General features: G+C 40.2%; 1 protein-coding gene across 2 annotated transcripts; it reads right to left on the bottom strand.

Moving 5' to 3' along the window:
- Positions 1 to 235: 235 nt before the first annotated feature.
- Positions 236 to 27,962, bottom strand: apoba (apolipoprotein Ba). Of its 2 annotated transcripts, XM_022199426.2 has the most exons (29): positions 27,814 to 27,936; positions 26,939 to 26,980; positions 26,273 to 26,385; positions 26,021 to 26,166; positions 24,273 to 24,420; positions 23,957 to 24,109; positions 20,233 to 20,357; positions 20,076 to 20,152; positions 19,512 to 19,968; positions 19,244 to 19,388; positions 18,984 to 19,130; positions 18,659 to 18,870; positions 17,429 to 17,636; positions 17,165 to 17,335; positions 16,785 to 16,988; positions 15,528 to 15,692; positions 15,208 to 15,413; positions 14,942 to 15,124; positions 14,626 to 14,756; positions 12,833 to 13,043; positions 12,426 to 12,598; positions 12,157 to 12,332; positions 10,952 to 11,073; positions 10,486 to 10,859; positions 2,646 to 10,211; positions 2,430 to 2,541; positions 2,073 to 2,105; positions 1,762 to 1,948; positions 236 to 1,626 (listed from the first exon to the last, which is right to left on the bottom strand). In XM_022199426.2, exons 1-29 carry the CDS (start codon positions 27,866 to 27,868, stop codon positions 454 to 456), a joined length of 13,215 nt encoding a protein of 4,404 aa, XP_022055118.2. In that variant the 5' UTR covers positions 27,869 to 27,936; the 3' UTR covers positions 236 to 453. The 2 variants fall into 2 exon arrangements, with proteins under 2 accessions (XP_022055118.2, XP_051794814.1); XM_051938854.1 differs by lacking the exons at positions 236 to 1,626; positions 1,762 to 1,948; positions 2,073 to 2,105; ... (9 more) ...; positions 15,208 to 15,413; positions 15,528 to 15,692 and having other exon boundaries at positions 15,922 to 16,988; positions 27,814 to 27,962.

The raw sequence follows: 27,962 nt of genomic DNA, 5'->3' as shown, positions 1-27,962 counted from the left end.
TAAATTTAATATTATTGTTCATTGTCTGGTAGTGACATTTGAACTTTTATTTTGTACTTTTAATAGCATGTCAGGAAAATAGTGAAAAATATCTCGTATTTTAAGATGTCTCAACCTATGTCTCACCATTTTGTTTAGGAAAAAATCTCCATTTTCTGTTTATGCTTTCGTAGATTTCCAAAGGTTTCAGATCTGTGGATTTAAATAGAAAATAATGAAACACTAGAGAAAGATATGTGCATTCAGCATCATTTAATTAAACATCTTCAACAAACAGAAACTAACGTGAAACACTGGCAAGCTATGATTGTACAAATTTTTACAGAAGATTAACTTTTGTTTTTAGCTACTAAATAAAGACTCTTTTAAAGCAGTTTTTACTTGCATTAAACAACGACATATAATTTCACATTCAGTCAGCCATAATAAAATCACTTCATCATCAGCCAGAGTTTACTGTCTGAATTGTTTCGGCCAGTCGTTAAAAGATTTCCAAAGGAAAGGTAAAGGAATTTCAATGTCCGCCTTTTTATTGCTAACTGTAATGTATGGTGCAGTGCTCTGGGATGCCCTCCTCATTAGATCTGCACCTTCATGAAGTCCTTCATAGAGATGTATTTGTAGAGTAACGATCAACTTCTCAGTACCAGTATATACGCGCTCCATAGTTAAAGCCCCATGCACCTCTTCAATCCTCATTTTGAGAAGGTCTTTGTACTCTGCCACATGTCTCCTTGCTTCCTCAATGCGTTGCTTTGAAGACTGAACAATTTTTGCATGAATGGCATCAACTTCAGAAGAAATGTCCACATTTTTATCTTTTAGGTAGGTGATGAAATCCTCCGCCTTTTCAAGAATAACTTGGAAAAGATGTGTCACTCTGTTGTGAATCACACTGAGCTGCCTGCTAATGGGATGTCGTAGCTTGCTAAATACAGATTCTAGTTTATCCAATATCTCATTTCCATTAACAACAACATCAATTCCGGGTAAAGTGAACTCGACTTCTCTGATGTATGTAGAAATCTTCACCGTGAGGCTGGAAAACCTTTGGATCACCCTGTCAGTGACTCTCGATACAGACAAACGAGCTTCCTGGAATATCTCCTGGATGATGAGCGGTCCCTCCCATCTGGGCACTGAGTGCTTTCTGTCTCTCAAAAACTGAGTGATTTCATCTAGCAAGACATTCATTTTATCTTCAATGAGTTTCATGACTTCTCTAGCCTCGTGAACCAGTCTGTCTATGGCATCCTGTACATTCATGGACATCAGGCCGTCAGAAGCCTTCCTATACATGTTTTTCCCTTGGTCAGCAAGGCTGAAGACTAAATCCTGCAGTGTGTCAAAAGACATAGAAACCTCATGGTATCCTCTTTCTATGACATTAGAAACTGTGTTTTTCATCTTCATGCCGGCTCGCTGAATATTAAAGCCGAAGTGATCGAAGTGATATTTGTTAATGAACTTGAGCACAGCGTTTGTCATAGCAGGAATCCTGTATTTAGTGCCCTCAATTACATCATGGAAGAACTCCCAATTCCATGACATCTGGAAGACCAACTTGTTTGAGTTTTTCAGAGAGGCTTTAGCAGTGAGAACATCAATGTCCTTTTCAGGAGAAGACTGAAGTTGAGGGAAGAAATGGAGAAAAAGAATTGTTCAGATGGTGCCAAGTTGCACTACAACACAAATTATCAGTCAGTAAAAGTTGTTTGCTGTTAATACAATGAAAATGAATGAGGTGAATGATTGTGTTACCAGGTAGCGACCGAAAAGTTTTCCATACAGCTGCGATGGAGACCTCCGCTGAAATTGTAATCCAAGGAAGCCAGATGATGGAGAAGATATTGATGCAGTGACGCCATCTTTGCGGGAAGCAAAGCGGAAGTTCCCATCAACAAACGTCCGGCTGATGATGTCAACATTGAGAGTATGACGAGATTCCCTTCAGAACAGAAAAACTGTTGTCACTAGACATATTTTTCAATATGTATTTTATCAACATATGAGCCCGAACTGCTTTGAGAACTGTGGAAATACGCAAAAATAGAATCAAAATAAACCCTTACATCACATCAGTGAGGGACGTTTGACGTTTCATTCTGAAAAAAAAAGAATTTTTCATCAGAGTATGTGGAGATCCATCCTGCTTAACTAAGGATAAGAAGATCAGCTGTAATTAGACCTCCTACCCAAAATAAGAAAATTCTTGTCCCCAAGGACAAGCCAGGTGATACCATTCCTTTTTATTTCTTCCTCAGAGTGGCTTTAAGAGCATATCACATTGAAGAACCAATCATTTCGAACCTAAGAGTATTTTTAATTCTAATTTTTCTTTTTTCTTAAAGATGAAAGATTATAAGAAAGACATCCAGATTTACAGTCTCATCAGAAACTAAACTACAAAATGTACTGTGTACACATACCTCAGATTTTGTGCCAGAATATGTTGCCAATTAACGTTTACATCGTTGTGAATCAAGTTGCACTTCCCATTTAGATTAATCACTCTATTTTCATATCTGATGGTAGCAGTAGCTGAGGAAAAATAAGCAAAATAAAATATTTTATTGATTGCAAAGACTTCGATGTAATAATTCACAGTGACCTAACAGATAAAGTGTAATGTACACCAGTCTTACCAGAGAGGTCATATTCCAAGAAGCTCATGGTTGAAGTACAGAGGGAATTCAGTGAAGTTATGAGATCCGAGCCCTGTTTCTCCAGATTGACAGTTGTTGTCACGTTGTAAATAGGGGAGGAAACCTTCAGAGTGGCACCAAGGGCACCAAAAGCTGGGATAAACAAACTTGAAGGCAGATGTAGAGCCATTTCAGGGATTTCAATTTTTTGCTCTGGAATGACTATGGTTGGCAGTTCAAAGTTTGTAATCTGGTTTGTGATGTCATTTAGACTGAAGGTGTGTTCTCCGACTGTAAATGATTTTGGTAGCGTGAAAGATGAGACTGTGACTTCGTATTGTGGCAACTTGATCAAAAGGAATGACATTTTTTCCTGTAGATACTCTGTGTTAATACTGTAACTGGGAACTGATATTATTGGCAAGCCAGGCAGCATGATTTCAAATTCCTTGGTGGTGATCACCTTTGGGATGTGGAGATTTTTAGGATCAATTCCAAAGGGTTCCACATGTAGGGTGGTAAAGGGAACATCAAAGGCTGGAAATTTGATTTCAGGTGGAAGAGTGATATGATCAGGGACATCAGTGTTTTCAAATCTCATGTCTACTTTGCTTATTAATTCTGGAATTGATTTTACCCAAGAAGGCAGAGCAATGTTTATTTCAGGGACATTAAACATGACACCATTTTGTAATAATGTAGATGGTATTGTGTAAACATAGCCATCCATGCTCTTCGTGTATACTATACTAGAAGAGATTTGAAGTATTTGTAATTTGTCTATATTTGTGACCTGATCAAATTTGAGAACATCCCAGAGGGTCTTTTGATATACAGGAAGCTTCACTGACTTCAGGAATGCTAGATGGCCTTCTACAGATCCAGTCAAGTCCATGCGTACATTAGATTCATCATTGGACATGAGTAAATCACAAACATGGATGAGTGATGCCAGCTGTTCCTTACCACTCCAGGTGAAAGACTGCTTCTCTGAGCTAATAGCAAGCTTGATGCTCTGAGTGACTTCAACATTCCCCAGACTACTTGGCTGATTTGCATCGATGTTTAGTGCAGTCTTCAAGGTTGTTAAAGGAACAAAATCTAGTTCTCCTTTAAGATTGTGTTTTCCAGTTGTACTGACAGATGCAAAATCCACATTGTTAGTACTCGTGTAATCAATTGTTGCAAACATACGGCGCAAGGAAACCTCAAGAGCCAAGTTCTTATTCAAGTAAAACATGAAGATGTTGTTGTTTGAGCTTCGTTTTTGTTTGGCCTGTTTGTTAATGTTTGAATTCAAGGCTGTTGTGACAGTCGTACGCAGGCCATTTGCATTGAGGTAGAAAGTGGCTCCATTTTCCAGATCTCCAGCAAAATTCCAAATGTCCATCACGGTTATGTCAGACTTCCCTTTGGTAGAGGTCTCCACTGATACATCAGAAGACAGTGCTTCCAGGTCCCAAATCATTTCAAGATTTCCTTTGCCTACAGACTCAATCAGAGGAATGTTCAACATGTACTTTATGTTTTTCTTAGAAGAAACATTTGGCTTGGTCTTGGTATTTCCAGTGAGTTCATGATTCAGTTCCAGATTGAGGAAAGGTAAACTGATTTTTGCATTGTTGGCTACAGAAGCTTCCATACTTCTTTTGTTGAGGCTAACAGCACATTCATGGTTTGCTTCTATGTTGTTGTGCTCCAGGGATACAGTCGTGGCTAATTTTAGTCCTCTCTTCTTTGTCAAACTTGTGGTACCATCAATTTTTACATTCAGTATGTCAAACACAGATGAAGAGAAGGTGCTAAACCGAGCAACAATGTCAAACTGATTGTAAAGGCCTGCATTAGTACTTATGGTAATCACAGGAGATTTGAAGGAGAAGTCAAAAGTTATGTTACCCATAGCTGGGATCACAACATTATTCTGAATGTCTGGTAGTGTGAAAGTGGGCAGTTTGATTTCACTTAAATTGTCTGGAACATGGATGACAGGAAACCTCAAAGATGGCAACACAAGCGTATAGGACGGCACAGAGAAACCCAGTGCTGGAATTTTGAACCTCGGTGTACTGACCTCCTTGGGAACAAAGTAGCTAAAGGCTGGCATCTCAGCCCTGAAAGCAGAAACCTCAATGTTCAGTACTGGTATTTTGTATCCAGGGACTCTGAAGATTCTGGGAGGCATACCAGAAGTGTCAATTTTGTGTTTTATATACTGTGATTTTGCTTGGTTGTATGAATCTTTTAGAAGGGTAACTACTTTGTCTCTACATTCTTCAAATTGACGTTGGATGATGTTGGCGTTGTCACTGATTACACTGTATATTGGTTCCAGGTATAATTCAAACTTGTGAGTATCAGGGTTCTTCTGATACTGTAATTTCAGGTTCATATCAAAGGACTGCTGAGGAGTGGTAAGCAAGGTTTTGAATCCAGCATTTTCCCACAGAGAAAAGTCTATAACCTCAGGGGTTTGAATTTCAACATAAGGTATTTTTATCTCTGGGAATGAGAGAGGAACGGTCAAAAAGTCTAAATTGGCTTCTCCACTGGCTGAAGAGAGGAGGAGGATGTCCATTTCATTGTTTTCTGCTGTGAAGTTATGGCCATACTTGTACTGATTGAATCTTGCCAAAGCAAACCAACATGCACACTGTTTCTCAGAGTTCAATACAACGCCATAATCATGCTGGAGATCCACCTTACCAGTGAGTTTGAGGGGGAAGAAGATCTTGGAGTTTAATTTATTCTTCACATCAAGAACAATCTCAAATGGATGGGTCATGAATTCCAACGAGTTAGACATGGATCCAATGAGATTTCCGGTAAATTCAGCGTCATGAGAGGCTGTTAGAGCAACTTTCAAGTCCCCAATATGAGCCTCTCCATGTAAAACCGTAACACTCTTCTTGACAGATGGAACTTCGGCTTCACATCTTGCTTCAACAGTGATATGGCTTAGGATCACCGATTCAGCAGTCAGTGTTTGTTTCGCTTTTACGGCTTTACAGTCTGTTTCTCCTGCAAAAGTTAACTTTGCAGTGTTAAAATCGACGTTGAATTCTGCATTACTTTTGTGCGTACCTTCATCAGAGTAGTCCTGAATAGACCATTTTCCATTACAAGTAGTTTCACTGTTCACACTAATTTTGCCAGAGTCCATTGTGGCTGCTATAATTTGCTGCATTGATGCCTGACTTGAAGTTTCAATTGATGGGATGTCCAGATTGTGGTTGTAGGTTGTGTCTGTGTTTGCATAGATTCCATTCCTTAAAGTAAATGCCATAATATTGATCAAGTCTGCTGTGTACACTGGGGTTGTGGCCTTTGTAGTAGTCTTGGCAGAAGCCTCAGCGGAGGAACCAGTAAGTGTCAAAGACCCTTCATGATCAATGGAGAAGGCCATATGGTTAGCTTTCATCGTCTCTGAGAACAGCAGCTTCTTCATTCTCGGAGCTTCCAACTGAGCAGTGGCTTCAAACGTGTATTCCAGGGGCTCAATTGGTGATTTGGCCTGAGAAGTAATGGTGGCTGTAAACTGCGGGTTTTTCAGTGTTGTCGTTGAATTTTCAAGTTTCCATGTAGTTTCGAGACTGTATTGTGGGGCGTTAATGTTAAATTCTCCATGAAGTTTGCCAAATACTGGGATACAGACGTCACTGGGAACTCCAGGAAATTTTATCTCTGGAATTGGAAGCATTGTAATTTCAAAGTTGTTCAGACTTAATTTGGGGATGTTGATGGCTGGAAATTTTATCTCCGAAAGTGTTATTTCTGGAAAGGTAAGATCTGGTAGTTCAGATAAATACAGAACTTTTAAGTCACCAAAGATGTCTTCTGGGTCAGGTGTTTGGATTTCAAATTCTTTCATGTCATCTATGACTGCAACTATTCTAGCTTTAATCTCATCAAAGTCTATAATAATGGCAGGGACTGTGTATGAGTTGAGAATAGTGAATTCAGGGAGTGAAATCTGAGATGGGATGCTGATATCCTGGAGTTTGTTCAGGTTGATTGTAAATGCTGGAATGACAAGATCAGTGAGAGGAACAGTAAAAGTGTGAACTTCAATCTCAGCACTTTTCAGTCTGTCGAGAACTCCATCTACAGCTTGCTTTATCTGGTTAATGACATCATTGTTTTTTGCCACTTCTCGGATCTTCTCCATCAGTCGATCAAACTGTGCAGAAATGTAGGCAACTATATTTCTGTAGGATTCACTTGCTCTTTGGAGGTAAACGTATATTTCATCTCTAACATCCATGTCTGAGATCCTTTGCTTTATGTCGTCAAGTATATCCAGTGCTTTCAGTTTAATGTCATTGTAAAAAGTAGTGTCAATTACACGTTTCAGCTTTTTTAGAGCATCAGCTACCTTTGTGTTTTTGAGTTCATCCAAATATGTAACGATGGAACTTTGGATCTCTCTGAAAAAGTCCCTAACAGCCTCAATTTTTTCCACAATCTCATATGTTTTAATCTGCTCATTGATATATTCGGTTAGTTCAGCCATCTTCCTGTTAGTCTCATCAACAAATGCATTGTAGTCAAATTCCTTCATTGACTTGAGCATTAGAGAAATATGTTCATTGAGGTCGTCAATGCTTTTCTTAAAGTCAGTTGCTTTGAGCTGGCTCGTCAAACTATGCAGAAACTCCATAACTTTATTATAAACAAATTCAAATTTGATCGATTTCAGAGCTTCTACACCTGTTTGCACTGTCTCTTCAATTTTAAATTCCTTCACAAGAGTAACAGCCTGATCCATTAGATCTTTAAATATATCATCAAGATCATATTTTAAGAGCAGATCCTTGAAGTAGGAATACACTGCATTGAGTTTGTTAGGGATTTCATATTCGTCAATCCAGTTGACAATAACATCATTCATAGATTCCAATACTTTTTTTACCCGTGAGGAGGGAATTTTATATGAGAGCTGCTCAAGATATGCAGCCCAATCAATTGAGAGAAGATAGTCCTTTACATCTTGCAAGAACATGTTGATGTCAAAGTTGTCAATGGCTTGTTTTAAATCAGACAGTTTGTCTTTGATTGTTTCCAAGATGCCATATTTAGAATCTAACTCTCGCAGGAAGGCAGCACTGCTGTCCTTCAGCTTCTGTAAATTAATCTGTCTGACGATGTCCTCGATGACATCTAGCACTTTGACAAATGACTGCTTAATGCTATATTTTTCATCAAAGTCCTGAAGCCCATTCCCTATTCGGGAAAGTACATTTGTTATATCGTCGGCAAGTTGCCCTGAGTTGACATACTCTTCAATTTTAAGGATTAGATCTCTAATTTTGGTAGAAATGTCTGTGACAGAATATTCCAAATTCTCTCTCAAATTGTTCATTGCAAGCTCCAAGTCTTCCATTGTTACAGCAAACTCATTAATCAAGTAATCGAGTTTTACTTTAACTTGATCGACTTTGTTCTCCAAGTCCATTTCTCGCATGAAATCACTCACTTGAACTGGTATCTCGTCTAATTTGGCTCTGAAATCAATGATTAGCTGATTAATATCTAAGTTCCGGATGAACTGTTGCAGCGATTCTAAGGCTTGTGCAAGTGTGTTTTTGAGCTTCTCGAAAGCAGCAGGCAAGCTTTCAATGAATGGAATTTCAATAATGTGACAGTCACTGTTCTTGTCATACTTGATGAATCCTGTCATACTGAATTCTTGTGTTTCAGGCACTGATCTTTTATATCTGCTGAAAACATCTGTCGACATTACTCCTGAAAACTCGAATCCAGCCTTCTCTGGATTGTTGTAAGTACTGATGTCCTGGTTATAAGCATGGTCGTTCAGTTTAGATTTTACATTCCAAGTCAGATATTGTTCATTTGGAGTCAGAAGACCTTCACATTTGTTGTCTAAATTAGTGGAAAACTCCCTTCTTCGAGGTTTATGTGTGGTTGATACCCGGCTGTCATGTGAGTATGCGAGAGCCAGGGGCTCAGCTTTAACCAGCAACTTGCTGTAGAGCTGTCCAGTGTGCTTTCCATGTAGGTTAATTTCTCCATCACTGTTCACAAGAGCATCAATAGTGAGGCTGAAAGGCAGTGCCATGGTGTGAATCTTGCCGTCAAAGCGCAGGGGTTCAGAGTTTATTCTTGCTTCACAATTTGATGTTGAAGAAAGTCCAGCAAATTCAAGTTCACAGTTGTGACTTAGTTGGGCTTCCATTATATTTCCAGATGTGCTGCATTTCAGTGTACCAGCCATATTGTCATAGCTGAGTTCGTAGGCATGTTTAACGTTGTGTTCTTCTCTATATGCTCCTGTCGTACTTCCACTGAGATCCACTTTAATTGGCTCAAGCCTGATGTGACCTTCATTGTTCAAACTGACATCATAAAACTTGAGGTCATTTGTCATATCAAATTTCAAAACAAATGGTTTAATATCAGCCTTGGTGCCTTGCTTGTAGTAAATGTCTTCACAGATGAAGTTGTTAGTGTTGGAGTGGAGTTTGACTGTCCACAGAGTGAGGGTCAGAGTGTGGCTATTTTCTGTTTTCATCTGCTTAAATGTTCCTTTTGTGTTGCCAGTAAGGGTCAGAGTCCCTCTGTTCAGTACAATATTCATGTTGTTTGTTGTGGCTACATCGTATGCATGTCCTGTAAGATCCCCATACATGGAGGCTTCAGCACCTGTGATTTTACTCTTAATAATCAGCTCTCCTCTGCCCTCATCAGCCATCACTTTGGTAGTAGAGTCCATGGATGCTCCATTGTTGTCTATGGCACAACTGTAGATATTCTCCAGTGTCACAGGACTGCATTGAATGCTGTTGGTTCCACTTGTGGTCAGACCACTTCTTCCGATTCTTACAGTAGCCTTATGCAATCCACGACCTGTGTTAAAGATGAGGGAACCCTCAGAGTTTAATTCAAGTCCATTTGAATCCAGGGACCCTGTTATAAGTGAGTATGCCCTTTTTGTGTCATCATCTGCCTGTGACTCAATTCTGATGAGGGCCATTTGGCTGGATACACCGAGCTCAACTTTGTTGTTTAGTGATTTCCCCATGGGTGTGGCAACAGCATTGCACTTTAGAATCAGTTGTGCATCTTTATACTTGAGCTCTGCTATATGTTTGAACATGTCCTTCTGCGCACTGGTTTTGGACATAATATTCAACTCAGAATTTGCATAGACTCCACGGATCATGTTCTGAAATTTGAGGATTGGTGAGTCAAAGTGCAGGGTGGACTCTCCCCTTCCTTCTTGATCTCTTGGACGCAGGTTGTAACTCTGAGTGTAGGAGGTATTAGTGTAGAATGAACCTATTTTAAGTAATCCGTCCACGGTACCATCTCCTGAGACTTCATCTGAATCTAGAGTGGATGTGGACTGAGCAGAGTAGTAGAGAGAGGCTTGCAAGCCTACTGGACTAGAGGCTTCAAACTTATAATTGGCTCTCGCATTCAACTTGTTAGAAACCCTTAATGTTTCTAAGATGCTGAGACTTGTGTCAACGAGGATATGGCTGAAGGAACTATTCAGAAGATACTTGAGATTATCATCAGCTCTTCCTGACATCATTGCGGCTCCTTGAAAGAGACGGAGAAAAATTGTATTATTTTGTAATGTATTATCTGTAAAAGCATGAGCAAAGATGCAGCTCTGAGCTTCGGACCCCATCCTTTCAGCTAGAAGCACAGTTTCACAAAACAGCAGCATTTAAAGAAACTATCAGCAAATGTCTTCTAAAGTCTTATGTCATGACTATTTTTCCAAGAGAATAGCAAACAACAAACAACCCACAAATACAGCTATATTCAATAACTTGTAAAAAATAAAAAATAAATGTAATGGCGTGTTTACCTTCAAGTTTGTATGAGAGTAAGTTGAAAGGTGATTGACCAATGGCCTTGTACTGAGCAACGTAGCTGGGGTCATCAACAGTGTTGTTGCCCCCAGAGATCGATCCCTCCCAGCTGTAGAAGTTGCTGTTGATCTTGGTAGATGCTTCAGCCAGACCAAGGAGAGGAACAGTGAAATCCAAAGAAGGTGGTATAGTGAATGATGGTAGTGGATAGTTGTTGGCTGGGATATAGAGGCCTATCTCTGGTAAATCTATGACGGGCGTAGACAGAGTTTTTGGAATGTTTAGTTCCTCTGACTTTTTGCCTCCATGTGGAAGAGGAACCGAGATGGCCAACTTGTCCTTGTTGAACTGGTACCGGAACAAACTGTCACTGTAGATGTAGAACGCAGCATATTAGATGAAACGTTTCCATTAACATCAGAGAGCAAATGAAGTTTCTCGAGCTCAGTTTTAAACACTTACGATTGCAGAAACAGTTTGTCAGGAGGGGATGGCAAGGTGAGATCTGAGATGCTCCTTTTACTTCGCAGGTTTGCTAGATAGGGCATGCTTGCTGTAAGTTTGTCCAGCCAAATATTCCCTGCCTTCAGAGGGACATGAAGAAAAATACATCTCACTTTATACAGAAACTGAAAAGCTTAAAACAAACTCAGGGTATGAGCCTTTGTCAAAGCTGTGCAACACTTTAAAGTGCAAGTTAAGAGAAAAAGCAATGTGTTCAGTTGTGCTCTGTTATGAACAGAAAGTGCATTAAAGGAGGCAGTCCTGACTAGTGCCTGTGTGTCACAGAAAGAAGTCTAAAGATGCATTGTTTGTCTCTACAGCTGCTATAGGACGGAGCTAAGAGCTATATTATGCTTAATGAAATTGTGCCCACACCCAAAAGATTGAGGTGTAAATGTTAAGTAATTCCAGGGTCATTTTTACACAGTAGTTGATTTATATCGCTGTAGGAAGCTATTGGTTTTGAAAACAGTGACATTAAATATGGGAAGCATCAGCCTTCAAAGAAGAGACAAAGCTTGGAAAGTTAGCTTGAATTTTCTCCTTTAGCTAGAAAAAACTATTCTTAGGACTTCTGGCTTCAAACAAAGTTGACAAATGACACAACTGATGAGCAAAGACAAAATCTCTGTGGGTCTTGGGTCTTTTGACTGTTCTTCCATGAAGACATTCCTCAGGTTGTTTCTCTGAGTGTGTGCCTCCAAATGATCGCATTTAGGACAACAAAAGCTGGTGGTTTCCATTCCATTCCAGGTTTTGAGCAAATTGGTATTAATTTACAGTCAACAAAAGTATAAATACACTTGTAAAGACCATGTATATCATGGCAATCTTGAGTTTCCAGTAATTCAAACTGGGCTTAAGTTGTGTTGTGGGTACTGTAGATAGTTTAGAAGGAAGAGAAATACATGTAGTACAAAGATATTCTATGATTTAGTTATCTGTCCCCCAATAGTCCAGTAAAGTTAAATGTGTGCAATGCTCATTGAAATATTTCTTTAAATTTGCTACACAACATTAAATAGTTTCATTATTCACAAGCCTGCCAGTGCCTTGGTAAAGATTCCACCAAAATGTTTTAGTCCATAAAATATTATTATAAACAAGAGACCAGTTGGACAAAAATATCTTCTTTAGATTAATAAATATGTCAAAAACGCTACCTCGATGCCTTTGGTGACTATGTGACGCAGTTTCATGTCAGTCTTTGTGACTCTCTGGTCCAAGATATCATCAATAAGCTGCTGGAACTTCCTGTGATGATCCTCCAGGTTTGGTATCATTTTCTGTACGTCTGAGTTCAGATCTGTTTTCACTTCCACCTCAAATTTGTCATTATCTGTGAAAAGAAAATTCAAAAGCACCCTCAAATATACAAATGATGAATGTTCTCAATCTTTCCTCAGCATCACAAACATTACTGACTAGTTACCATATTTTAGGGAAGTCTTATGTTGGTAGGATGTCTCAGATAAGTGGACAACTGTCTCCAGGTCGAGAAGCACATCCTCATCCTTCTTCAGGTTTGCAGTGACAGATGCATCAGCTTTCAGAGAGGGAATGCCCATTTCCAACTGCAGCATGGCATCTCTCATCATATTAAGTCTACAATGAACAGAAGGACACGTCGTTCGATAAGACTGCAACTTGATTTGTTAATGAGTTTGATTTTCCAGGATGTTTCTCATCCACTCATTCCAAACTAAAAAACAGATTGTCTCCTAACAACAGACAGCACTTCCTGAATGTGTCTTCAGTAGCAGTATCTATCATCAGAAACGACGGATGATTGGTTTATAAAAAGAAGCTTGTAGGTATTGTCTGCAGTGCAACATGTACCTGGTGCGTCCAACCAGAGTCAGCTGTGGGATGTTCTTATTGGTGACGTCGATGGTGATACCTCGCATCTTTGTTCCATCAGTATCACCGTTAGTGACGGCCAGTTTGATGCCTGCTTCCACGTCATAGTCAGGAATGACGACCTCAGTGGACAAAGTGTTCTTATTGCGGTTGTATTTCAGTGCTGCTGTGGCCTCGACTGAATCTTCACCTAGAAACAGTAGAAATTCAACCCATTAGCAAATGTTGATCACCCGGCACAGTGGCAGCCGGTGGCTTCAGGATCTGTCCAGCCATCTGCAGACATTTGCAGGTTAAACATGGCTTGATCAAAACGTTCGCTGACTGTTCTTGTTGTACTTGAACACAACAGGTGAGAACACCAACTGTCATCAACCAGGATAATGTGACATTCTGCAATCCACACACAGACATGTGTTAAACATGATTTCCTGGTCACTGTTAGGGTGCATCTGAACTTTCACTAAGAGCTGAGACCAAAGATCACATTCTGCCCAAGATGAGGATCATTGCACTCACAGTGCTGGTATTCAGACACAACAACACAATTGTCACTCTCTGCCCACCCTACTTGTAAGATGTGGGTCCATACAACTTCTTACTCTTCCCCAAAGTGCAATTTCACCTCAGCGGTCACTGTTTGGATGTAAAAGAAGAGAAAGGGTTCTTGACATGCTTGCAGAATGGGGCCAGAATGGAAACAGAAGTGTGGCAGGAGCACTATGTTGCTGCAATGAGGTTGTAGCAAACCCATTTTGTTTTATGCGTGCTATGTCTCATTTTGTCCACCAGATGGCAGCTTGTTGTGTGCCAGTTATCTTTAGAAAATTAAAGTTTCATTCAAAATGCATTTTTTGTGACATAATCTTCACATATGCTGAGTTTATTATATGGGTTTTGTTAAGAAATGCAATTTTATCTGCTTTATGTGTACATTTCTGGTGTTTTTGGAGTTAGTGGTTCAGTTTTATGTTACTATGATTTCATTTTGAAAACCACCGTTTGCTTCCTGTCTGCATTGTTTTGCCGGGAATCACAGTCGCTTCTCTACGGATGAATGAGTTAACGTAAAGCCATAAAAGTTCAAGCTAAGGCATCAGACATTGAATGTATATGTTTTGCAACCCCCCGAAGAGGCACAAGGTTAGTGTGTGTATGCGTTATGTTTATGATTGTAATGTTGTAGATGATAGATATGTAGAAAAACTGTGCTAGCTGTCTGCTCAAGTGTTAGCAAACTTATAGCATTGCTAAGTTTAAGAGCGCACTGTGTTTCAATATAGAAGAGTTGTGAGACTGAAATGCGATTGCTTTGTTTCTCTTTATTTTGTCAGTTCTCATGTTGGTTCACGGAATTGCTTGTGAAAAAGCAATAAATTTAAAAAACATCAGTCGAGTCTCTCACCATCTTTCGGAGGGTATGCTACAGAGGTGATTACTTCACAGCCAACTTTAAATCAGGTACAGTGCTGTTTTTATAGGTGCAGTTTTAGAACCTTTTGATTGCGCCTTGGACTTAGACTTATTGCAAAAGAATGTAGTAGTAATTATGTGTCTAACCTTTAGACATACGTTCACTCTGGACCATTTCAGCTGAAGTTCCTACCTATACTGGAGTTGTAGTGACTGTTAAGAGAAGGGTCAATGTTTTGTATTGATATTTGTGAGCTCTGTAACTGCTGAATATGGTTATAGTTTTCAGGCTACTGGACTGGCTCATGCTAAATTCTTGCACACAAACACACATGCAAACATTAAATCTTTTATGTTACCTTCTGCCCTCAGGGTGAGCTTCAGAGTTTCGACTTTATGACGTCCTTTTTTCCCCTCTCTGAGTGTTTCATCAGTGATGGTGGCAGTGTACTCTGAAACCTTCCCTGTAGGCTGGATTTCCATCGCAAACCTCAGAAAATGGCACACATTATCAACTTCTGTTGATCTGTTAGCTGTCAGGTGATCATGATTAGTGTAACATCAGCTGATTACAGCAACTACTTACATATTAGATTTGAAAAGGAGACACTAATTATATTTGTGTCTTACTATATTTCATCATTTATTTATTTTTCTGAAGTAGCTTCCTCTTACTTGGTTTCTCCAGTCAGAGGGTAATATGGGGCCTGGTCGGTGGATGTAGCATTGGAATAACGCAGTATGGTGCAGAGGTTCAGACCAGTGAATAGCGGCTGGCAGTCCGTTGAGTCAGTGCGGTCCTCCACCAGGGATGGCACTATTTTTGTTTGACCAGATGAGACGGACAGCAGCTTGTTGCTGAGTTTGAAACAGAGAGCGCAGAGCAGTGAGACAGAAAACACTGAAAGCATTTCACATCATCTGAAAGAGGTGGCACTGACCTAATGCTGAACAGCTGAGTGTTGGAAGTAGGAGCAGGAATGGACAGTTTAATCTGGTTTTTGTTGATGCTGACTTTGGCATTGAGAGAACTCTCATGGTACATGTTTGTGTGCATCTCAATCCCTGCATCCACATAGTCTGGAATGTGCACACCCATCTGGGTGATGAATTCCAGCCCAACTGAAGGCATGAAGGACAAATCTGTCTGCAATGAGAAGGATACAGCAGAGCAGTTGTAAACACTCATTCACAGGGAACATACTTCTACATTTATGATCTAATTTTACACGAAACATAAGTTGAAGAGCAGCTGTCTCACCATTGCTGAAGGAACCAGGCCTCCTTTGGCTCCAGGTGCAAATACACCAGCCAGAGAGAATTTTAGAGGGAAGCCAGAGGCAGTGGGTAAAGCGAATGCATTCTCCATGAAGATGTAGTGGGCAAAGACTTCATTTTCAGTGTTAGACGTCAACGCAATAAAGGCCTTTTGGAGACAAAAACAGGTATCATGAAAAAAAAATCATATTTAATGGTGTCATAGTCCACTATCAAATGTCACTTTAAATAGCTATACAACTAGAATAAGAAAAATATGTTTTACAGAAAAGTCTTAGATCAACTTTGTTTGGTTTAAGATGTGCTATGTTAAAAAAATATTTGAAAAGATTGCAGGTTTGTATTGTAATGCTAACAACCTGATTCATGCCGTGCTATCTGTGTTTAACCCATGGACCGTATATAAAAGATTCAGGTCTGAACAGTAAAGGCAACACAGGAGTGCCTTAAATCTGCATTCTTTCAACAGGCAGCAGTGTTAACAAGTTAGTTTCAAGACTTTTTGAACACAGCATGATGTTCCTTTTGGACTTTCTGGTTCACTGTGGAGTAAAATAGATCATAAAGCAGGTTATGCTTTAGTGGAGACTATCATGTCATTGACAGTTTGGAGCCAAATTGGGTGCACTGTTGTCGAGTTCTCAGTCAGATCCACCTCTTGTTTGTTTCAAAATGACCAATTTGACAACACCAAAAAGTCAAACTCAAGTCTTCAAACAGTCCACAAACTAATGGATAACATCACTGTGGCTGCTGTGATTCATCATAGACTCAGTCTGTCCATCAGTCTTCTCTAGACTCATATATTTTGGCAGCTGTTTGATGAATTGCTGTAATATTTTAAATAGAAATCTATGGTCCTCACTTCATATCTTAAAGATGCAGTGTCTTTGCTTTGCAAGTCATCTTTAGGTCAAAATTTCTGTCAATACTTCGGTTTATGACCTAATAGCTGCCAAATTAATGACATTCCAAGTTATTTCTGACAACACTTTGTGTTTAGCAGTAATTAGCGAACGATGCCATGCTAACATGCTAAGTTAAGAAGCTGAACAAAACAAACATTAACTACATCATGCTTTATTAACCTGGCCAAAGAACCTCCTGCCAAAGCTATGGATCATTTAGATTTCAAGTTTATTTGTTTGTTGTTTTTTTGCGATTCTAAGGAATAAATACTCTATGCTGTTTTTTTGCATGCAAAAATGTTTTTCTATCATTTAGAAACAGAAGATCAGACCGAGCCAGGCAGAATCCTGATGAAGATCTGGAAGTACATGAACAGAGTCTCTGCCATTTTTCTCATTTCAGAGGTCTTCATGTAGCCAATCTCATTCCCCAGAAGCCGAAGATAGGCAGTGGCTTCAGGTGTTGGAGAAAAACGCAGATCATTCATAAGCCTCTGGAAACTCTCTGTGATCGCTTTCAGATGGTCTTGTGGAGCCTGAAAAGATATTACCAGGGAGTGTTTTAGTCCGCGTGCATATGGAATGAAGCAGCCATACTGATTAGGATTCATTACTTTGCAACCTTGGTGATGAAATAGATGTAGTTTTACAGGACAGATACAAGGTTGTATTCATAAACAGTCATTTAAAGTGTGTCCAAGAATCTTTTCACCTGTCTCTTCTTTCTGTCTTGCTGAGGGACAGTTCTGTCCAAAATGTCTTTGAGCATCTGGGCGGTGTCTCCTGCCATGTACAGCGCTCTGGAGATGGATTCAGGGAAGAAACCTTTTTCTCCAAAAAGAGCATCAATTGTTGGTTCAAATCCCGACCCTTCAACACTGACCTTGAAATGGGAGATTTTAAATCTTTGAAGCTCTTTGCACATCTGATTTGTGTGATTATGTCAAACAGTAAAAACATGCTATTAAAATCATACCTCAAAAATGTCATAGTTGTAGTCAAAAGCCTTCAGAGTGGTCTCCAGCATCATCTCCTTAGGTAGGGTGTCCCCGTCATCGAAGATGATATTGCTCTGGATTGAGCCTAAGGGGGAGTTGATTTTGTAGTTGCGTGACATGCCGTCAAAGACCTTGTTTGGAGGTGAGAGCTTGTCCTTTAAGGCCAAGTCAATGTACTCCCTGAGTCTTTAGTAAAAAGAATAAATCATATTTTAGTGAGGTAATGTCATGCCAAAACAGCAGGATTTCTATTTTCACTCAAAGCAAAAGGGGGTTGCAGGCAAAGGGTTTCTGTCCCTTGTCCATTTTCCATGTACTATAAGATTTAGAAACACTACTTTAATTAATCCCTTCCAGGAATTAATCATTAAATAATTTTTCAAATTTTAATATTATTATTCAAATGTAAAAACTCAGTGTTATGTTGAACTGAATGTGAGGCTGGTTTCATGTAACATTCAGAGGCAAAATATGCCTAATATTTTGTAAAATTTCAGCATATCAACGGCCTGGAAGCAGCTGTAACTTTGCACATATAATGATAATATATGGACCCATATGCACACCAGTTTAAGTGCTCCTAGCAATGAGTCCAAAATGGTCCATGTCCGTCCATCCGTCCGTCCGTCCGTCCATCCATCCATCCATCCATCCATCCATCCATCCATCCATCCATCCATCCATCCATCCACATTTGCTTACATAAACTTTCTGGAGCACCAATACCAGCTTTGTTTAAACATTTTGCCACTATATTTTTTAAATGTACATGTTGTTCTTCTGGTTAATGCAATATGCTGTAATATTTAAAATATGCTACACAATCTTTAATTTATATAGTATTTTCATGTAAATTTTCATAATTTAAAGGTTAAAATATTTTTTGTAGTAAAATATGGAATGAAGCATGTTTTAACCCTAAACTCAATAATATCATACATTTCTTTACCGTAAATGTAGAAAATGTTGTACTGTAATTTTACTGCAGCGTTCTGGTGACCACAGCTGCTGGAATTTTATCGTAAAAACAACTTTATTTTAAACAGTGTAGTTGCTGGCTTTGTCTTCTGTGGTTTGGTGTATACAGTGTGATATACAAAATAAGATTTGCATGAAAGATTTTTAATAATTTTTTTATAAAGTAGACATGCATGCATTAGCCATGCATTGGGCTGACCTGTATAAATAAATGCTGGCTAGCTACTCACTGATGCATTTGTGGCTCATCAGAGTTGCGGATGTTGTTCAGGTGGGAGATCACAAAGCTTCTGAGTTGCTCATTTCTCTCATTATCCAAACTTTTGACAACATCACTAACAAGCGTATAGTCCGGGTTCTTCATCAGAATGAGGTAAGCTGCTAAGCGTTTTTCAACGGGGCTCTGAGCGTCCTGGTAAGCCTCCATGAGAACGTTTCTGATCTGTGGGCAACCAAAGGATATGGTCTCAGGAGTCTTGTAATTACAGCATGCTCTAATATATACATACGATGTGCATACTGTGTGTTTGTGTGGATGTGTGTGAGTTCCTGTACCTCATCATTAATGTCCATCAGTCTGAAGGCCTGTATGGCTGCCTTCTGATTGGATAGCGAAATGTCTGTTTTCTGAGCGCACCGCAAAATAGAGGAGATCAGGTCAGGACTGGCAGCTTGCATGGCTTGACCCATGACACCAACAACCTGGAATAAAAAGTAGGCTTTAACCTGGGTTCTGAAACCCTGAACAAGGTTTCATTAAAGAGCATTATTAGTGAAGCCAAAACTATGCAGGGAGCTCGCATGATCGTCAGTACCCTCAGGACAAGGAAGGAAGACTCTGCAGGGTCAGGAGGAAAATCAGAGTCATAATCTTGGATTTCCAATGAGCAGTCATTTAAGAGTGTCTCCATGAATTTTGACACATCTGTAACCACTGGAGTAACCGCTCCTTCATGGAACCTGTACACAAGAGAGAGATATAATCAGATGCTGAGATCAGGATAAAGGATGTGTTGTTAAACTCACATCAGCTGACTACAACAAGACATTAAAGACATCCATGAATCCGCCTCTTTTACTTACTTCTTGACTGTGTTTGCCAGAGCGTACATGATCGCCTTGCTCTGTTTATACTGAGCCATGCTGAGCATGTCTCGGACACGTGCTGCATCAGGGTTAGCCTGGAGGCTCAACCCATAGACGAGAGCGTCCACTTCCAGGGACACCCCGTCAATGGTCCTAATAACCTGGAGGATGGCGCTGGTGCACTCTGCGGTCCCACACTGGATCAGGGCCTGCCAAGTGAGCCAGCCCGATATTTCTCGCATCTCAGGGACTGTCTGGCTGAGGGTCTCGTTCCTCAGGACACGTAAGCTGGACACCAGTTTGTGGAAAAGGCTGGTCCTCTTCTGACCCTGGTCTGTGCCCGGCAAAGCTGCAAGGTCCCGTAAGGTGTTCAGAACGGCGTCCTTTGTTTGGACTGGTGCTTTATCCTCAGGGTCTTCAAAGTGCAGTGGTTTGCTCTGGCTGGGGTTCACATCTGTGTGCACACATGTTTGACATTATTTTAGCATTTCACAGTAAAATGAGATACACGACCAGAGTATGGAATGTGAAGTCAAAGCTATACAGGACACAATCACTCACCAAATACTCTGTTGTTGATTCTCTTGGAACTTTGAAAGCTCAGATCTTGGGTTAACACAGATGATATTCCATTGTCTCTGCAAGGTATATTAAAAGATGAGCTAAAACAACGCACTTCATTATATACACATATATATGTACTAATTTCCCAACTTACACATGAGAAAAGGGCAGGTAGATGTGTTGTTCTGTGCACATGGCTGTGGTGATGTGCCTTCCCCTGTTGTCAAACTGATAGTTGCAGTTCTGAGTGCTGGTTATCAGCTTAGACATGGGGCTGTGCTGGAGACAAAAATATAATGTTTACACACGTGGACAAAATTGTTGGTACCCCTCAGTTAAAGAAGGAAAAACCCACAATTCTCACTGAAATCACTTGAAACTCACAAAAGTAACAATAAATAAAAATTTATTGAAAATTAAATAATCAAAAACAGCCATTACTTTTGAATTGTTGATTAACATAATTATTAAAAAAAACAAACTAATGAAACAGGCCTGGACAAAAATGATGGTACCTCTATAAAAGATTGAAAACTATTTGACCAGAGTGACATGATTAACTCAGGTGTGTCATTTAATTGACATCACAGGTGTTTCCAAACTCATAATCAGTCAGTCTGCCTATTTAAAGGGAGACAAGTAGTCACCCTGCTGTTTGGTGAAAAGGTGTGTACCACACTGAACATGGACAACAGAAAGCGAAGGAGAGAATTGTCCCAGGACATCCGAAAAAAAATTATAGACAAACATCTTAAAGGTAAAGGCTATAAGACCATCTCTAAACAGCTTGAAGTTCCTGTGACAACAGTGGCTCATATTATTCAGAAGTTCAAGACCCACAGGACAGTAGCCAACCTCCCTGGACGTGGCCGCAAGAGGAAAATTGATGACAAATTGAAGAGACGGATCGTTGGAATTGTATCCAAAGAGCCCAGAGCAACCTCCAAAGAAATTAAAGGTGAACTCCAAGGCCAAGGTACATCAGTGTCAGATCGCACCATTCGTCGTTGTTTGAGCCAAAGTGGACTTCATGGGAGACGACCAAGGAGGACACCACTGCTGAAAAAAACTCATAAAAAAGCCAGACTGGAATTTGCAAAAATGCATGTTGACAAGCCACAAAGCTTCTGGGAGAATGTCCTTTGGACAGATGAGACCAAACTGGAGCTTTTTGGTAAGGCACATCAACTCTATGTTCATAGACTCAAAAACCAAGCATACGAAGAAAAGAACACTGTCCCTACGGTGAAACATGGAGGCGGCTCAGTAATGTTTTGGGGCTGCTTTGCTGCATCTGGCACAGGGTGTCTTGAAAGTGTGCAAGGTACGATGAAATCTGAAGACTATCAAGGCATTCTGGAGAGAAATGTGCTGCCTAGTGTCAGAAAGCTTGGTCTCAGTCGCAGGTCATGGGTCTTCCAACAGGACAACGATCCAAAACACACAGCCAAAACACCCAAGAATGGCTGAGAGAAAAGCGTTGGACTATTCTAAAGTGGCCTTCTATGAGCCCAGATCTGAATCCCATTGAACATATGTGGAAGGAGCTGAAACATGCCATTTGGAGAAGACACCCATCAAACCTGAGACAACTGGAGCTGTTTGCTCATGAGGAGTGGGCCAAAATACCTGTTGACAGCTGCAGAACGCTCATTGACAAATACAGAAATCGTTTAATTGCAGTGATTGCCTCAAAAGGTTGTGCAACAAAATATTAAGTTATGGGTACCATCATTTTTGTCCAGCCCTATTTCATTAGTTTGTTTTTTTAAATAGTTATGTTAATCAACAATTCAAAAGTGATGGCTGATTTTGATTATTTGATTTTCAATAAATTTTTATTTATTGTTACTTTTGTGAGTTTCAAGTGATTTCAGTGAGAATTGTGGGTTTTTCCTTCTTTAACTGAGGGGTACCAACAATTTTGTCCACGTGCGTATGTGTGTTTGTGATGTGCTATGACTGAACCATTAAGAGAATATTTAAATCAACATAGCAAAGCATTTTTGCAGTTAACCAGTTGTGAGAAGAACTTATTTTTCATTTCACATAGATGCTAAATACCTCTATGATGTATTCATCATAATGTAACAGCAGGGCAGCAGGTGAATTAAGGGGACAACAATGCCACTGCAGGAACAATAAAGTCAGGACTTTGCCACAGTGATCTTATACTCCAGGGCAGATACAGCAACATACTTAACTGCATACTAATATATAAGTCAAGGTTATTTAATCTTCCAACCCAGTTGTACTCAGTAGTCATTACTATGTTATTACAGTAAAATCTTTTAATATACCAACCACAAAGTCATCGGTTCAGTCCCTGACTCCTGCATGCTGTTGGTGTGTTGGTGTGACTACACAAACATCACAAACACATTGTAAAGCCATTTGGAATCTAAGGTTTAAACAGTGCTCCATAGGTGGGGACCATTTACCATTATGTTACGAGTTGTTTTCCAATGCAGCAACTTTAAAGGACTACCAAACCTTTGTGTGTTCCGACTGCAGGAACTGACTGTAGGACTCTTTCAGAGCTCTTTTTAGGTACTAAAAAGTACCTCTTGGGTAGATATATACTTACTCGCAAGAGGACGCTGGTGATGCTGCAGCTTTTTAGTCATGTGTTTTTCAGTTTAGCTTGTTTTTTACAATCGTTGGCAATTTATGTGTTTTTTTTCTACTTTTTTTGATTATCTTGGAGGAGTGAGAAGAGGAAATGGAGTGTAAAGAACCATTGCTACCATTGCTCAGTGGAGTTCTACCTGCGGAGCAACGGAGCCAGATGGATATAGTTTACTACCAGCAGGAGCTTCTGATCTCACTGTGCTCTCAATAACTGCCGTGATCCATCCATTCTCTATACACCGCTTTATCCTCACTCGGGTCACGGGGGGTGCTGGAGAATATCCCAGCTGACTCGGGCGAAGGCAGGGGACACCCTGGACAGGTCGCCAGTCTGTCACAGGGCTACATATACAGACAAACAATCACTCTCACATTCACACCTACGGGCAATTTAGAGTAATCAATTAACCTCAGCATATTTTTGGACTATGGGAGGAAGCCGGAGTGCCCAGAGAAAACCCACGCATGCACAGGGAGAACATGCAAACTCCATGCAGAAAGATCCCAGGCCCACCCCAGGATTTGAACCAGGGACCTTCTTGCTGCAAGGCGAAAGTGATAACCACTATACCACTGAGCAGCCCAACTGCCGGGATGAAACATGATATTCCAGAGAAATTTCTACAGAAGAGACATAGAGGGAGATAAGCTGGAGTAAAAAGAAGAGGAGGAAGGAAGAGAGAGTTTGGAGAGAGGCTGATAGACCAGCTCTTCCGTCTGTTATCATGGAAATGTTCGCTCTATGGTAGTAAGATGGAGGAGATGAAGACAAAGACTCAAGCATGAAAAGCATCCTCATGTTTTACATGGAAACATGGCTGACAGACTGTATTACAGAGAAAAACCCCAGAATCAGTGGCTTCCGAACTGATAGAAGACAAATACTGATTAGTTTAACTTCCTGCTATCCCAGTGGCTTTGCCTAGCAGCCGTCTTCTCCTCTCTAACATCACCATCAAGAATGTGACATTCACTATACAGGTTAACATAAAAAACCTCCATCCTTCATTTCCAGTTAATAGAACTGGAGTTACGTCCAGTATCTACTGTTTGTTGTTGTTTGGGCACATTGTTGGATCCTACAGTGGAAACAGAAAGACTGAAATGGTCGATTATGGGGCTGCTGACTGTAAAAAGCTGTCTTATTACATGAGTACTAAGTGCTAGTATTTGCTTGTCTTCAGACTTAGCTATGATAAGCACTCATTCCACAACTGGACACGAATGAAGAGAACCACAGTGCCCACCAGTTTTTGCAGCAGGGCCAGGGGACTGTTGGATAGTTTCCTGCTGTAGAACTGGTCACACTGAGACAGATCTCTGGACAGGGTCACATCTGTGGCAATATCCCTCCGAGCGTTCTCCACGTAGTCTGTTAAACACTGGCCATGCACTGTGCTCTGGAAGAGAATAAAGTAAACATTCAGAGGCTTAGCACATCAACATTAGCTTTAAAACACAGCAGCCAAAGATATTTATTGTCTTTCCTCTTCTGGGATTGCTCTGTTAACATCTGCACTGTATTTTTAGAGGAGCCTGTTGAGGTTGTGAGAGGATACCAACCATGAAGCTGCTTTGTTCATCCTCCAGGATTGGCACAGTGAGAGCAGAAATTATTCCTCTCTTGATGTTGAGGATGTTGACCGGCTCGTCATTCTCAGGATAAAGCTGTACGTCAGTGACTTCCTCCACACTGAACTTCAGAGCATTCCTGGATGAAGACACAACAACAGACCATTTCATTTAGTGACATTTTGCAGTAAACGTGTTAAACCATTCTAACTCTGGAATATTACAGCTTTCCATTGTGCTGTGAAGAGGATTTTTACAGTGTCTGAACACAGTCAGAGGTGAGCTGCTGTGATCCTGCCCCATGTGAGGCAGAGGTTTTATACATCTGCATATTCTGAAGGAAGCTGTGGTCAAGAGTTACATCTGAGTCATTTTAAGGCAATAGGAGCTTAGTTAGACCACATATGTATGTATAGTATAGGGTAAAAAAAGATATGGGTTGTTTGTGTTCCTAAAAATTAATAATAATCCTTACAACTAACAATAATTGTGTTGGACTAAGATGTTGTGACTCATCAGGGCGTAATCGTGACTGGGGGAAACTTGTTTTGATAGGACGTTTTCACTGATGGTGACGAAAACTTTATTTTGCCCACAAACATGATTTTACAATTCATGCCCAACTTTACCTGCAAAGGAGCTCAATGGACTATTTTAAACTACAGACAATCTACTAGCATAAATGGCTCTTGGAGATTTTCATTAAACCAATTTTACAGAAGCTTGTGTGAAGAGGAACAGATCGGTACATTGGTCAAGTCACTGGTGCATGACACTTCCAGAGTTAGACGATGTGTCAAATCACCTTCAACTCATTAAGGCCTTGTCAGACAACTCACAAGCACCAGAGTCCTGTAAGGGCGGTCTGGGATTATCCAAGGTGTGCTCAATTGCTTTGTTCAACAACTGTAGTGAAATCAGATTTGATTGAAAGATAAGCCAAATGTAAGACTTTTATAGTCCAATCATTGATAATAAACAGGTGCTCAGAACTAGTTATACAGAAGTTTTTCAGTGATATATTTTACTAGCTGTTATTTCTGTTTTTGCCTGGAAAACAAAGCTATGCTGTCCAATGAGTCTTTACAGTGGCTGTTGCAGGTAGAGGTTTGAGGAAAAGCTGACTTTAGTCCTCAACATGACATTTCCAGTGAGTTGAAAACAATGATATGCAAAATATCTGGAGAGTCAGGTTACACACAAAGGGAAAAAACTGTAAATATCTAACTTTGATTGAACCTTTGCTTTGGCCACTTGGAGACAGCAGAAACAAACTGCATAATGTTCACGGAAGATCACGTTTTAAGCCCTTAACATGTTGGTTACAGCTGCTTGAGGCAACATCATCCTCCATGTGGAGCGGTGCTTCTATTAGTCCATCTTTCAGTTTTTAGTCTCCACCCACAGCATCGTGTTCACAAGTCCAGTAGATAGTTATAGATATAGCTGTCTACTGGGCTTTTATTTTTATTTATTTATGTTGCTGGATAATTACTGTGTACAGTCCAGTGTGTATTAATGCTTTTTCACTGAAGACAGCTGCACCCCACTCACAGCTTTGTGTTGCTTTCACTTTGTCACATGATAGATTGTTTAGTATAAAAACAGAGATCATGTTGGCTGTAAAGACTGTTGTGAGTCTAAACTCTGTTCCTTATCTGGCAGCCCTGGTATGAAAACGCCTTCCACACTTTTGGTTTAAATCTCAGTTGTGCACGCAAAGAACATTTTCCACTAACTTTTCCATGGCAGCCTGGAAGGCGTCGGAGCCAGGGGACTGCTTGTAGACCGGCTGGCCCTGGGGGTCCATAACAGACACCTCACTGAGTACACAGCCTCTGGTGTGCATGATGAACCTGCAGATCTGTGGGACTTCGATCTCGACCTAAAGACATGTGACAGCAGACACATGGTCAGCAGAGACACGGTGAGGGGGTTTAGATAAGAGCATTCTGTTGTCGGGTAAACTAGTAAAAGAAACAGTCCTGTACCTGACAAGAGACTTTAGGGCCGTTTCTGAGGTTGGCAGTGCCCACCACCCCGTTCCGGCTCTCTGTCGTATACTGATACACATATTTCTTATAGGCCTTGAATCTGGATGCCACTGCAGAAAGATAATATCACGTGGTTATGTTGACTCACACTGACCCTCTTTGATCTGTGTTCCTTAAAGTACAAAGCTCCAGGTGCTGATCAATGATGGTATCATTTCAAGCCGATTAAAGATAAGCTCCTGTTTATTTATATCCATCAGATCTTTGAACCCTGCAGCAGCGAATTAATGCAACAGCTATTGTTCTAAATCATAAATAGCACAGAACAAGAGTTCATGAGCCTCTGCTGCTGTCTCCAGAAAACAGGTCATGTGTTTATCAGGTTAGCATCCACCATTGATCTGTTAGCAGGCCAAAGTGTCTGTTTGTATCGAGCCTCTGCACACACAGCTCAGCTTTTTCCAGGTACACAAAATCCTGAGAGAGAGAGTCCAGAGTTTTCCAGAATATCACAGTTTGAAGAGCTAAAAATATTTATACTCTTTGAATTTTTAGTAGCAGTCTTCACTGAGGGAACTTCAGGCTGTCGGATTTGTTGGTTTGGTAACAGACACTTAATTTCAAATTAAAGTGAATGTAACTGATGAGTGAAGAAGAACTTACGAAGACATGTTGAAGTTTGTTCATTATTGTCACTGCTGTCCTCTGCAAAATGAACAAAAAAAGAGTGAAGGATAAAATAAATCAATACGCAATGCTGAATATAATGACAAAGTGAAAAATGGTCTCCTGCCCTGGAATGGAAAGTTACATAGAGTATTTATTTCACTTTAAAGCACCAGCATTAACAATCCAAACACACTGACCAAAATGGCATGAATGAGATTTTACACCATCCATCCATCCTTAGCTAAACCAGCTTGATCCTATCCATCTGGAAGATGTTTCGCTTCTCACTCAAGATGTCTCATTAGTTCTGACTGATGAAGAGTCACAACATGGAGCAAAATCTGTCTCTATATTATCTGTATGAGCAAAATGACAACCTGTGTGGAACTGTGTGAGCCACAAACACCAACTATGCAGATTGTTTTTGTCTTTGCAGCTATTTTTGAAGGTTTATAGGTTTTGTTTTGTGTTAAAGGATTACACATTAAGACAGAGCGTGGCAATTAATGAGACAGATTTAGTCCAATACTGTTCTGTTAGAAAAATCTGTTAGAACTGAATAATCATCTTGGATGATAGGTAAAACATCTTTAAAATCTCTAAAAGATAAGTCCAATTACTTTTAACTGAAACTCAGAGGATTATTGGCTACATACTTGTCCCAGTACATCACATTAACCCGCAAACAGAACACATTGCCATATTGTAAACCATAGGTATAAACAAGGAAACTACAATTCCACTTTGAGCTTTAGGGTCCTGGTACCGTGCATTCTGGATCGCTATCACTGTAATGGCTTACTGACACACAGAAAAAAGTATCATTAATGTTATAGGGTTAGGGTTAAAGGAAAAAGTTTCCCACTTACGAGCCAATGTGTAGCTGCTCAGCAGCAGCAACAGGCACAGCTGGCTGTAACCCATTATGGGCTAAAGAAAAGGGTTTCCTCTGAGTTCTTCAGGCCTCTCAGTCTGCACTAAAACAGCAGCAGCTAAACTCAGATCTCCTATAAAGTCC

This window comes from Acanthochromis polyacanthus, chromosome 1 (assembly GCF_021347895.1).
Source record: "Acanthochromis polyacanthus isolate Apoly-LR-REF ecotype Palm Island chromosome 1, KAUST_Apoly_ChrSc, whole genome shotgun sequence".
Taxonomy (NCBI): Eukaryota; Metazoa; Chordata; class Actinopteri; family Pomacentridae; genus Acanthochromis; species Acanthochromis polyacanthus.
Note: the sequence above shows the minus strand (reverse complement) of the source record. Positions and strands in the feature narration are given on the sequence as shown.

Bases quoted from the DNA above. Each gene is read 5' to 3' on its own strand.
- apoba (XM_022199426.2), bottom strand. From the start codon at position 27,868: ATGGGTTACAGCCAGCTGTGCCTGTTGCTGCTGCTGAGCAGCTACACA. The intron at 20,153-20,232 runs GTAAGTTGGGAA...TATACCTTGCAG, and splicing joins TACCTGCCCTTTTCTCATGT to AGACAATGGAATATCATCTG. The intron at 14,757-14,941 runs GTAAGAGGAAGC...CCATTTTCTGAG, and splicing joins CCTCTGACTGGAGAAACCAA to GTTTGCGATGGAAATCCAGC.